The sequence below is a fragment of the Asparagus officinalis genome, chromosome 8, assembly GCF_001876935.1.
Source record: "Asparagus officinalis chromosome 8, Aspof.V1, whole genome shotgun sequence".
In the NCBI taxonomy this organism is placed as follows: domain Eukaryota; kingdom Viridiplantae; phylum Streptophyta; class Magnoliopsida; order Asparagales; family Asparagaceae; genus Asparagus; species Asparagus officinalis.
In genome coordinates, this window is record NC_033801.1 from 99,542,579 (window position 1) to 99,555,316 (window position 12,738).

A 12,738-nucleotide genomic window follows, 5' to 3' on the forward strand; every position below is an offset into this window, starting at 1 on the left:
ACGTTTGGCGCTATGATCGAGAGAGCAAATATGAGATGGCTATGAGAACATCATGAATTACATTGATAGTGAGTGGCATTATGAGTTTCACTGATATTAAGTTGCATTCATGGAAGAGCTGTAACGCCTAGATTGAGAATCGAGGTGAGATCATTCTTGAGAATGGTCGACCCAAGGAGCATCCCAGGTTCATTAAGACTTGTTAAAAGCTAGATGTGTTTGGGCTCTACTTAGGGGCAATGGTATGCTTGCTAAGTGGGAGGCAAACAAGCTTAAGCGCAATGGGGTCACTGATTAGATTAAGATTTGCACGACGTAGAGATGAATAACTCCCTTGAGGTGTTATTCCATCGCGGCACATGATCCTTCCACGTGGTTTAAGCGACTTATGTGATTTTGGGGTAGGCAAATAGATCCCTTCTTCGCTACCTATGAAGCTAAAATCATGTGGAGCATATTTTTTGCTCGACTTCTACCCTTAGTGATATTCGATTATGTTGTGAAGATTTGGTAATAGTGTTGCCACTTTGACTCCTCATCTATGGCCATATAGATTCAGTCTAGAAGAAGGTGATTGGAAAAGCAGCTTTTCTTAGATTGAATTAGCAGTAGTGCGAGAGAAACATCACTACTGCATCTACTTTAGTAATGAGTCTGTATCTAGAGCTTCATATTTGACAAAGTGTGGATCTTATCAAATAGTGCTGCAGTAAAGGAGTATCATTTTCTTAAGAGGGATTAGGAGACATGTTTACAGTTTGATCTGACGTATACGAGAGTCCGTCTATACTTTTTTTTCCACAAAGGGCTCAATGTTTCTATGGCCCTCACTCTTTCCAAGGTTTTATAGTATAAGAGCTTGTCGGTTGCATGTAGTGTCGATGGTCGCACGACACGGCAACTATATGAATCTTGTGGTTGATTTTTAGAGTGTTGCAACACATTTTTCAGTCGAGTGGAAATAAGTTGGGATAGAATTAAGGTAGTTAGTGAGATCTAAGATTATCCCTATCTACAGGGATTTGGTAGCTAACTGAATGATTATATTCCTTGCTTGAAGTTCCTCCTATAAATACGGGTGCAGACTTCAGATCTCTTACACTATTCTAAATATTCAAGTTGTGCCTCGAGAGAATTGATCGGAGGTTGCTATGTGGGTCATGAATAGTGCGGGGGACCTCGTTCGTCGTAGTTCTCTCCACTGTCAAGATACGAGTAGATCGTTGCTAATTGTAGATCGGAGCATCGATTTAGGATATACTTTCTATCCGCAACTTTTAACATGAACTTTGGTCATCTAATTAGATTTGATTTAGTATAGTTGCCAGACTGACCCACCACAAACTCTCTTGATTTAAAGAGAGAGAAAAAAAAGAAAGAGAAACAAATTAAGTTTTATATATACGGAGAGAGAGATGGAGAATATAATATCTCTAGCCACCACTCTTAAGCTTCTTTTAACTCGTCTCTGTGACCCAACAGCACAGAAAGGCCTAATATAATCTCTCTAGCCAACACTAAGCTTCTTTTAACTCGTCTCTGTGACCCAACAGCACAGAAAGGCCTCAACTTTTTTTTTCCCTTCCTCCTATTTATTGTGCTATTCCGTTAATTTTGTTGTTTTCTGCACTAAAAGGGGCGACTCCCCCTTTTTCCTCTCCTCTCTTCTCTCTCGTCTCATGGGTTTTTCTTTCTAAATCTCTTTTATTAGAATCTGAGATATAATCTTAAAGATCCCACAAAAACTCTGGAGCCATGGTGAGGCGCCATGGATGGCAGCTCCCTGCTCACACCTTTCAGGTATATTCAAAATGTTTACTGGGGTTTTTCTGAAATTGAGAAAACTTGCATCGGGAAAGTTGGAATCTTTCAATTTGTTTTGTGGGGTTTTAGTTAAAAGGTTTTAGATCATTTCATATTCCTTTATGGGCTTTTCTGCATTTATACCTTTTGATGTTTTGGACGATCGTACTTGTTTAGACATCTGAGCTATTTGGATCTCAGCATTCTTTCTATTTCGATTCCGAGGATTGGTCTGCCTTGTATATTACCCTGCAAATTTATCTTTAGTAGACTTTGATCACTATTAAGTAGGGTAGTTTGACTTAATTTACTTATTAGAGTGACAATCACTGTTTTAAAAAGCCTCTGCCTCGTCTGCTTAGGCGTACGCCTACGCCTAGGCGATACCTAGACCGCCTAACTAACGCTTAGGCTGCCTACCTAGATTATAGAAGTGTTTAAGGGAGCATTGTCTGCTTTCGTAGAATGCACCATTTAGGCCTTAATCGTGATTTTGTGTTGCAGACTCCACATCCTCTGACCTCTTTCAAACTCCTTTAACCTCCAAACATAAACACTACCACTACCTCCTCCGACCTTTAGCAAAAACTTCTCGACCACCACTTAAATGAAAAAAGAAATTCACCTAGACACCAGTCCGTCACCTAAGCTTTCTATAACATTAACATTTATTATCAATTATTATAATTAAAAAGTAAAAAAAAAACCTCCTAGGCTTTAGGCGACTGGTCCAGACTTCCTAGCGCTTTCTATAACATTGTTAGTTATTATTTTGGCTACTTAGCATTTAAATACGCATAGTTGATTGTGGATCTAAGATTGTTATCTTTTTTTGGCAAATTTATATGAATTTAATACATGTTTTTATCAATTATTATAATTAAATAATTTAAAAAATAGCTAAACGCCTAAGCATCACCTAGGTGTACGCCTAGGCATCTAGGCACTAGGCACTGGCGCAAACGCCTAGTCCACCTAGCGCCTTCTGTAATATCGGTGAAAGGTTGTGTATTTGCAAGAGAAATGATTTATTATTTATTTATTTATTTTATGAGATAGAGAAAATGATTGTATTAAGAAGAGGAATTGTGTGCTAATATTTCACTTCTAAGCTAACTCTTACGTAAAATTATGGAAAGGCGTGTAAACCAAAAAAAACTGCCATAAGAAAAACTCGAAAGCATGATAAAGTATGTGTTTTCTGACTCCAAAAAGGTGCTATAATTTTTCTGTTATGGATATGGAATATAAGGAAACAGACTTGTCCCGCTAAATGTTGACTCCATTGTTCTAAAAGAGCCACTCCTTAGCATTTGAGGCACTTAGGCAATGTGATTTTGTATGTTAGCGCCTTGCAGTATGTTAGACGCCGAAGGTTACAAAGGCAAGTGCATGAGGTGCCAAAGGTGCCCACACTATCGCTGGAGGCATGTGAGGCAAGTCATCTTTCGTGCCTTGTCTCTTTTTTTATTATTTAGGGGGCTATTCATCGTCCTATTTTTAAGTTTAATTTTCTTTAAGTACTCCATTGAGGATCTATAATCGCAAAAGAAAACTAAAATAGTGGTTATATAATAATTCAAGTTAGTATGTAAGGATATGACTCTTCAATTCTCTTTCCTCTTCTTTTTCTTCCTTGGCCTTTGATGGGCATCTTTGACCACCCTATGCCTCCCTGCATTGGCAACCATCAATGATTATTACTGACCAAGACCAGTGGCAAGGTAACATTCGCCTTGTTTTCGGGGTTTTTTTTCTCCTATTTTTGGTTTATTAATTTATTTTTGTTGATAACGTGCCTATACCATTTTGAAAAAATGTCACATGTTCAAAGTTGAGAGTTCAAACTGTCACTTAAAGCATGTATGTATGTTAGTAGTCACTGGTTAGTGTTTATTATTTGTTAGTTACTACTTTATATGTCTACTTTATGTCATGTGAGTTATCATATTTCATGACATGGGACATTTGATTGTAACTCATATCTTTCTTGTTGTGCTTTATTGACATTGTGTTCAATTGCATGTTATTTGCTAGTTTTATGTTTTTTAATGCTTATTGCCTTTGTTCACTCAGGTGATAACCTTTTTTTGGTGCATCTCACCTCAAGAAATATAGCGCCTTCTCGCCTTTATGTCACCTTTTGCTTTTGAAACACTGGACTCCACTCAATTAAAACTCTAAAATTAACTAAGCCTACTAAAGTTCTAAGTCCTGAGCCAACTAAATTAATGATAGTTTCTTCATGGAGCTAGGATTAGATACAATTCTTTTCTATTTTTCATGCATCGAAAGTCTGCGATAGCTTAAACAGGCTTTTGAAGTAAAAGCTTGGGGCTTCAAAGGTGTGAAACAACAAAAAAAATTCCTAAAAAGTGAAAAGAGTTTTTACCATTTCTTATGGACAAACTCCTGGTCATAAATTATTTAAGGACGAACTCGTACTGAATTTTCCATGACCTGTCTAATTCTTTAGATTTCAACATGCCTCTCTTGTAATAAAATTATGGAGGTGATTTGGGCTGTCTACACTGGGTAATGAATGGTCACACTTGAGGTGCAGCTTGTGAGGGTTCCAGTAGTTACATTCCTGTAAACTCAAGAATTAGTAGAAGATAATGTTTTAAAGGTTCCAATATTTTCGTTGTTAGCATGCGTGTTAGGACTAATACTATGTTGGGTAGACCGTTTCCAAAGTTCTTGTTTGGGGCATCCAAATGGATACTTAAGCTAGAAGAGTCGGATCCTGATGAGAGAATGCTCATCTGGAGAAAAAACTAAATGATGAATCAAGGTAGTATATAACTTTATGTCATCAAAAGTGCAATGATATGCACTGATAAAGTCTACAGTATATTGGAGTTCCATGAACATAAAAGTTAGTGTAGCATCTTTTAGAACATTGGAAAAAAAGCTGCAGTTGAATAGTGTGGGGGCAGTACTAGGATGGTTGACCTCTTGGAGGTCCTTGCTTTTGCTTGGGCCCATAAATTGGCATGCACTTAATATAGTAGTGGTGGAGGATGTTCTCCTATTAGCATGTGCTCCCTACTAATTAACAGTACATGTAACTGCGTCCTCAGACTAACTTCTTTTTTCCATTCCAAATTTTATTCCTCATGGTATGTACCCTTGTTAATTAATTCTTATTGAATTTGTAATCTTGTTGGCTGTTAAATATAGACGGCTTTGTATTATGGAAATACATGGATATTCTATATTCATAATTAAAATTTCTCCTGGCGTATTGTACAACAGAAATTTCTAGACTGGAGAAATGATTTGATTATCTGTTTTACATCAACATTGTTTAGCACAGAGGAAATATCTTATTTATATACTCCTCCATGTATGTACTGCAATTCCATCTCTTGAAATTTGTTTGGTTTGGCAATTAATTGCATTTCTGGCATTATCTTTTCTAGGTTGTAGCTATCACAGTATTCTTCCTACTGGTTGTTGCGTTCTATGCCTTTTTTGCTCCTTTCCTGGGTAAACGCATCTTTCAGTATGTGGCAATTGCCATATATACTCCTGTGGTATGTAATCTTCCTCTCAAGGCACTCTCCTATGCATTTTGTCTTTGCTATTGAACTTTTAAAATATACAAGTATATAACTAGTTGATGCTTCTAGCTTTTTTTGAACTTCTTTTCTTCATCAGGCACTTGTGGTGTTTGTCCTTTATATTCGGTGTACACGTATTAATCCTGCTGATCCTGGAATCATGGAGAAATTTGATGAGGAAATTCTCAGTGAACCAAACGACAACCATGGATTGCCTGCTAGTTTTGGGACCAATAGAACTGGTATACAATCTTCGCCATCTTCAGCGTGTAGAAGCTCTATAGATGGTGATTACAGGAGAAAAGTTCCACCTGGAGAAAGAGGAAAAATTGACTCACAGAGAGTTTCTCTAAGGAGAAGGCGATCATCTTGCCATTTCTTTGGAGGAATGCTGTGTGTTCCGTTTGCAAAAGATGACTGCCGCAAAGATGAGATTTCTGAGCAAGAAGCGGGTGGTGAAGATGCTTTATTTTGTACTCTCTGCAATGCTGAGGTACAGTATCTTATTATCTTGTCACACACATGCACATACAAATAGGACCATCTAGTGCACTATTTATGTACTTTTCTAATATTACATAAATTGCAGATAACACCCCTCATCTACATCTACAGCAGAATTTTTCACCCTTCAACTCATTTATTTGAACGTATCACCCTTTCTAATATTACATAAATTGCAGATAACACCCCTCATCTACACCTACAGCAGAATTTATCACCCTTCAACTCATTTATTAGAACGTATCACCCTTTAATTTAAGGTGAGGAAGGTTATCTGCAATTTGTCCTTCTAAAAATGCTAATCCTGGGTGATAAATACTACTAAAATGGTTGAGGGATGATAACTGTTATTGAAGGTAGATGTGAGGATTATCTGCACTTTGCCATGTAGTGTTATACCTCTTAAGAGGCTTTGTTTAAAGGTTCATGTACAAGTATACTTTAAGATAAACTAAGTCTCACCATCTCATGCTGATCTAGGAAATGATAACCTTTATCTGTTTTTCTAACATTTGGGAAATTAATTCCCATCCTATCCTGCCAATTAGAATTCATCTGTGTGATTAATTCTACTTCATATTCTCCATTTTTCCCTTACAGGTCCGCAAGTTCAGTAAGCATTGCAGAAGTTGTGATAAATGTGTTGATGGATTTGATCATCATTGTCGGGTATTTAACTGTTCAAACTAGTATTGTTATATCTTTTATATAATCCTGGTCTACTTGCAATCTGCTGATTTTTCATGATACAACTCTGAGCAGTGGCTTAATAACTGCGTCGGGAGGAAAAATTATGTGACATTTATCTCTCTTATGGCCACAAGCCTTATTTGGGTACAACACAAATACTTCATTTTTTTTTAAATTACTTTCTGATTTTGCTGGTTTAATTCTTCAAGATAAACTTTACATATAATATTTTTCTTTTTGAATTTACTTATATATGCCAGCTAGTAATTGAATTTGGAGTTGGTGTTGCTGTTCTTGTGCTCTGCTTTGTTGATAAGAAGGTAACAGAAAGTAACATCGTGGATAAGCTCGGAAATGGTTTTTCTCGTGCTCCTTTTGCTACTGTCGTGGTACGTTGCATGTCTGGAAACTTGTTATTGTACTTTTCGTGGAGAAGTCAGCTTCCTGTTGTTACTGAATTTTCTTCACTTTCTAACAAATTTTCATTTCATTTCTTTCACTATAAGTAAGGTGTTTTTGTTATGTTTCTCTTCGACATAATGTTACAAACACACAGATAAGCTTAATAATTTAATTCAAATTCTGTTGTAGTACGTTGCATGTCTGGAAACTTGTTATTGTACTTTTTGTTGAAATGTCAACATCCTTTTGTTACTGAAATTTCTTCTCTTGCTAACAAAATTTCATTCCATTACTTACACTACAATTAAGGTGTTTTGTTATGTTTCTCTTCAACATAATGTTGCAAACACACAGATAAGCTTAATGACTTAATTCAGATTGTTAATTACTTAGTTCCTTCCTTGATATGGAATAGCTTTCTTTGAGGAAGTTTCTTTTAGGGTTAATGTCTCAAAAACTATCATGAACTATTAGGATTTCATACAAAACTACCATAAGAATTTTTATGGGAGAAATATCCACAAACTTTCAAGCCAACAAAAAAAGAAAATTAAAAATTAAAAATTACCACTTACGGTCGCAAACCTATATGCAATTGCAGTGTCACGATAATACCTGAAAATTCATGGCAGCTACATGGCATTAATGGAGATTCAATTTAATGACGTCCTCTCAAAATTACATTGAAGTTTTGTAAAACATAAATAAAAGCTCATGGTATTTGTTCATGAGTAGTCTTTGGTACTTCAATGAAAGTTCATGATATTTTTCTCTGATAAAAATAGTTTGTTTTGATGTCTTGTAACTTCTATGCTAATATCTGTTCTCATAGAAATGAATTTTACAGGCCATTTGTACGGCACTTTCGCTCCTGGCATGTGTACCCTTGGGAGAACTGTTCTTCTTCCACATCATACTGATCAGAAAGGTTCAACCCGAGAAGTTTAAACACATTTCGAACCCTTTTACTAGTTTTAACATTAATTTGAATTACTTGTATGACACAGGGGATAACAACCTATGAATATGTTGTGGCAATGAAAGCTATGAGCGAAGCACCTCCAGGATCTGCTGATGAAGAGGGTACAAATCCTATGTATTCGCCAACAAATTCGGCAACTACAGGGCTAAGTATTGGAAGCTCTCTTGGCCTCCAGTATAAAGGTGTCTGGTGCACTCCACCGAGGATTTTGGATCATCAGGTACATACTTCTCCGATCTATTCCATGCACCTGGTTCAATGAAAAATATGATTGTGTTATGTGACGTTAATGGGCTTGTATAAGTACTTATTATGTTTTCCCCTGTAACTACTTGATGAAAAGTTTTCTGCGAGATTTTATTTTTTGTTTTGCAAATTGTCCTCAGTAAGTAGTTCTTTGAAAATTATTTATAAAATAGGATGACCTTCGTTGCACTAGAACATCTACAACAACAAAAAGGCCTTTATTCCAAATCTTTACAGTCATATGCATGAATCATATTCTCCCATTCAATTCTATCTAGGATCATCTCCTCTATTAAATACTATCATATCCTTCTTAACTGCTTCCAACCAAATTCTTTTAGGCCTACCTTTTGTCCTCCTTGCTTCATTAATTATAATCTTATCATCTCTCCTAATTGATGCGTTTTGTGGCCTCCATTGCATGAGGCTAAACCATTTTAATCAATTTTCTCTCATTCTATCCTCAATAGGATCCACCTTTAACTTTCTCTTAGTGCATATCCACAAGTCCATAGTAACATTCTCATTTCTGTTACCCTCATTTCTTCACATTGCTTCTTAATTGTCTTCTGATTCACAAAGCATTCTTGGTCTTACAATCATCTTATAGACTTTTCCTTCAATTTCATAGGCATATCATGGTCAAATAGGAGTCCAATTTGAAGATGTTGAGTAGGGTGCTTTTGCGCAACTATGGAAAAACTCCGATCTAAAAGAGCCCCAAAAATTTTAGTTGCAGCTTAGCCATCTCCTTGAAGATATTTATTTAGTCAACCAAATACAAGAAGAATGTGCTATTGAATTGTGATATTGAAAATGCGACTCCTTCCATATGACCATTGTTCGTGAAGTTCGTGCTTGTCTTAAAGCCAGTACATTTGTGCTACCCCATAAATCTGTATATATGAGAATTTAACATATTCTTATTAATGTGCATTTTTATCAACAGGATGAAGTGATTCATCATCTCGAACCTGGAATGGTTTCCTCCACTGTCGATCCTGATGCTGCTGGTCAAGCTGAACGAGCTTCAAAAGCCAAAAAGGCCGTAAAGATCAGTGCATGGAAGCTTGCCAAGCTTGATGCTGGAGAGGCCGTTAAGGCCGCGGCAAAAGCTCGAGCCTCCTCCTCGGTCCTCAGGCCTATTGACGGACGTCACCGCTTCCCTTCAGATGCTGCCTCCAGTGACAATGCAAGTATCAGAAGCAGCATGAGCTTGGACCCAAAGGCCTCACAAGCTAGGCTACCTCCCCTTGGAAACTCTTATCCTCAGAGTCTTGCGAGCAAAGAAGATTATGAGATTTGTACACCAACCGCTAGCAGCGTGAGTAGTCCGGCTTGGACTGCGGTCCATGAGCCGGTCGTCAGTGTGAGCCTGAATCCTAACCCAATGCCAGCTCACCTTCCTCTCCCTGATCGTCCTTTGGGTCTGAGAGGGCCTCTTCCGAGGGCGTCGGTTGTGTGGGACCAAGAAGCGGGTCGGTACGTGTCAATGCCAGCCGAAACTAGGGTTTCAGCTACGAACGCTAGGCAGAATACCCACATGTTTGGGCCTGAGAGATTAACGTACACTGGGCAGTCGATATTTTTTGGGGGACCACTTCTTGGTGCAGCAGCGAGAGATGGGCCGAGGGCTGAGGGAAGCATCAGATTGAGACCGGAGACTGAGACTGAGACGGGTCCAAATGCAGGACGCAATGAAGGAAGGAGGGATTCGTTGCCTGTGTTTGTTCCTGGAGGAATTCAGAGGAATTGATCTCTGAATGCAGTCGTAACCTTTTTGAGCTAACAAATTTCAAGCTTTCTTCAGATCAGAATGCAGCCCATCCTGGGGAGGTGGGGAAAAGCCCCTGAGAGCCCTCTATAGAAAATCCTAAACGAAGGTAGGAGATCGCATTTTTCGTCCCAGCAAAAAGTTAAAAGTTAGAATGGTTATTAATCGCCGGGTTTAACATTAATGTTGGAAATGTGACAAATCTGCGCGCCTCCCTGTATGATTTTCTTTGGAGGACAAGGAATTTTCCCCTCTTGACTTGAAATGAGAGAAGTAACCTCTGGTCCTGAGACAATTGAGATGTTTTAGAGCGTAATCTAAAGCAACTACCCTTTTTTTTGGCTTCCAAGTTGTCGCAATGTCTATTGATCGAAGAACAGTTTGATTCTGAACTTCTGATGTAATTTCTTTTCCCCCCATTTTTTGTAAATTAATCACGTCTCTTTTGATCCACGTGGGTAGTTAAAGCTTCGATAGTTTTTGTTTGAAGAGTTCCAAGGATAATTCTGATGATTCTTCTCCTTGTAGGATTTCTCTGGCACCAACATTGTGGATGTGCTGATTGATTCTTGACTCTCCCTTTGGGTGTAATTGTCTGAATTTATTGTTATAACGCCTCATTTGGTACACGAGAATGGACTCAAATAAGAATGGAATGGAAGAAAGAGTGAAATGGAATAGTCATTCTCATTCTCACGTTTGGGTGTAATTATAAAATGAAGTTGGAATGGACGTATTTTAAAATTGTATATTTTATTGATTCTCATTTAAGTGAGAATGCTCATTCCCTATTATTTCATTAGGAATACTCATTCCCACATAAAGTGGGAATTGATGAGAAGTGGGAATGGACATTCCAACTTCAAAAAAAAGAGTGTGTTTGGTAGGAAGGAATGAGAAGTAAGAATGATCATTTTATTCCACCTCATTCTCGCGTACCAAACGAAGCCTAAATAAATACGAGGGGGTTGAGTATAGTTAGGACTCGGTTGCAACATAGATGGTGACAAATGCCAAACTATGTTTATCGCGTGATCCTCACATGAGTTTAAAAACTAAACAAAGAGTAACCCTTGCATTCAGACGAGCAATAAAATAAAAATATGTATAGCCATAAAATATTACATGAGTCATAACTTAATACATTATATTATACTGTATATTAAAGTTAATTGGAAATTAGAACTATTGTTTATTCTTCATGATTTTGTCGGTACCAACGATTTTGTTCATTTGCAAAGATTTGGCGATTACCACTACAAGAAAAGGGTTTATTAATGACCATGATTTACGACGGACCAACCAAACTCTAGTTATCAAAAGGTATTAATGACTATCCGTCATTAGCAAATACACTATTTATGAGGGAATTTTTTTTCCAATCGTTGTTATTAGTACTAAGCACCCTCCGTTAATGTGTTGACCGATAGCATCGGAATAGCCGTTAATTTTACGTAATTCATGTTGCGCACCGTACGGAAGTGTGCTCACACAACCAAACGAGTTCGTGAGGCACAGAAGAAGATAACCAAACCAAACACGAGTGCAATCCAATCCAAAATACGACAAACCAATCGCAAACACAGAGATATACGTGGTTCGACAATTTGCCTACGTCCACGGGGAGAGGATAGGGAGATTCCACTAAATCAAAAAGAGAGTACAAATGGTTACAAATCTCTCAAACACTCAAATTAACCCAACCAAAAGATCTCTCAATTTGCTCACAAATTCTCCCTCTTAATATGAAGTCTCTCTAATCTCACCTTCGAAACTCTAGAAAATCGTGTTTCAATATATACCAAAACACAATCCCAAAGCGAACAGGAAACAAAAGCCCAAGGCCCAGGACGACACGCGGTCGACCGCAGAGAAAGTCACGGTCGACCGAAATCAATGACAGAAACTAAAAACGACTACAGGGTTTGGCGGTCGACCGCACATGTTGCTGCGGTCGACCGTCAAAAGTCCAGAGGCTTTCCCTGAGTCTATGCACGTTACCGGTCGACCGTACATGTTGCCGCGGTCGACCGGACAGAACCAAATTCTGTCATTTGACTTTTTCTGTCAATTCTCCACCTCGGTGAAGTTTTTCCAAAACTGAGCCGACACCAAACAAAGAGCATCATTGTGTCGTCTTTCCAAACTCGGTTGCACTCATGTGGTTGCCTACGTACCCCTCTCCCAAGGGATCAAGTCGCACGTAGTTAATCCAAATGGCCGTCAACGGCCTCAACAATCACTAATGTGCAACAAGTTTCTACAATGATTAAACTTATTGCTCGGAACCACCTTAGTGAGCATATCCGTCGGATTATCCTTCGTGTGGACCTCCACAATCTCCACATCGTCATCTTCAAGAACATCTCGAATGAAATAATAACGAACGTCAATGTGCTTCGTCCTCGCATGAAAAACCCGATTCTTCACCAAATAAATAGCACTCATGCTATCACAACGAATGGTGACGGACCACTGCGAAATACCAAGTTCCTTCAAAAGTCCCCGAAGCCAAATAGCCTCCTTCACAGCCTCTGTAATCGTCATATACTCTACCTCCGTCGTCGACAAAGCCACCATAGACTGTAAGGTGTATCTCCAGCACACAGGTGCATGGTCAAAGTGAACACATACCCCGTGTTTGGTGGGAAAACTGGAAGAAGAAAATTAAGAACAAAAATATGTTATTCTCTCTAACTGATTTAGATAAAGAATGATTACAACGTCCTCAATACAATTTCTCTCTAAAAAACTTTAAAAAAAGAAATTAC

General features: G+C 38.1%; 1 protein-coding gene across 3 annotated transcripts; it reads left to right on the forward strand.

The window, feature by feature from the left end:
- Positions 1,492-10,458, forward strand: LOC109819722 (probable protein S-acyltransferase 19). Of its 3 annotated transcripts, XM_020385564.1 has the most exons (10): positions 1,492-1,800; positions 3,162-3,239; positions 5,229-5,342; positions 5,467-5,862; positions 6,474-6,542; positions 6,636-6,707; positions 6,824-6,952; positions 7,813-7,893; positions 7,973-8,167; positions 9,143-10,458. In XM_020385564.1, the coding sequence occupies exons 1-10, from the start codon at positions 1,756-1,758 to the stop codon at positions 9,947-9,949; spliced, it is 1,986 nt and encodes a 661-aa protein (XP_020241153.1). In that variant the 5' UTR covers positions 1,492-1,755; the 3' UTR covers positions 9,950-10,458. The 3 variants fall into 3 exon arrangements, with proteins under 3 accessions (XP_020241153.1, XP_020241154.1, XP_020241155.1); XM_020385565.1 differs by lacking the exon at positions 3,162-3,239 and having other exon boundaries at positions 1,494-1,800; XM_020385566.1 differs by lacking the exons at positions 1,492-1,800; positions 3,162-3,239 and adding an exon at positions 3,332-3,527.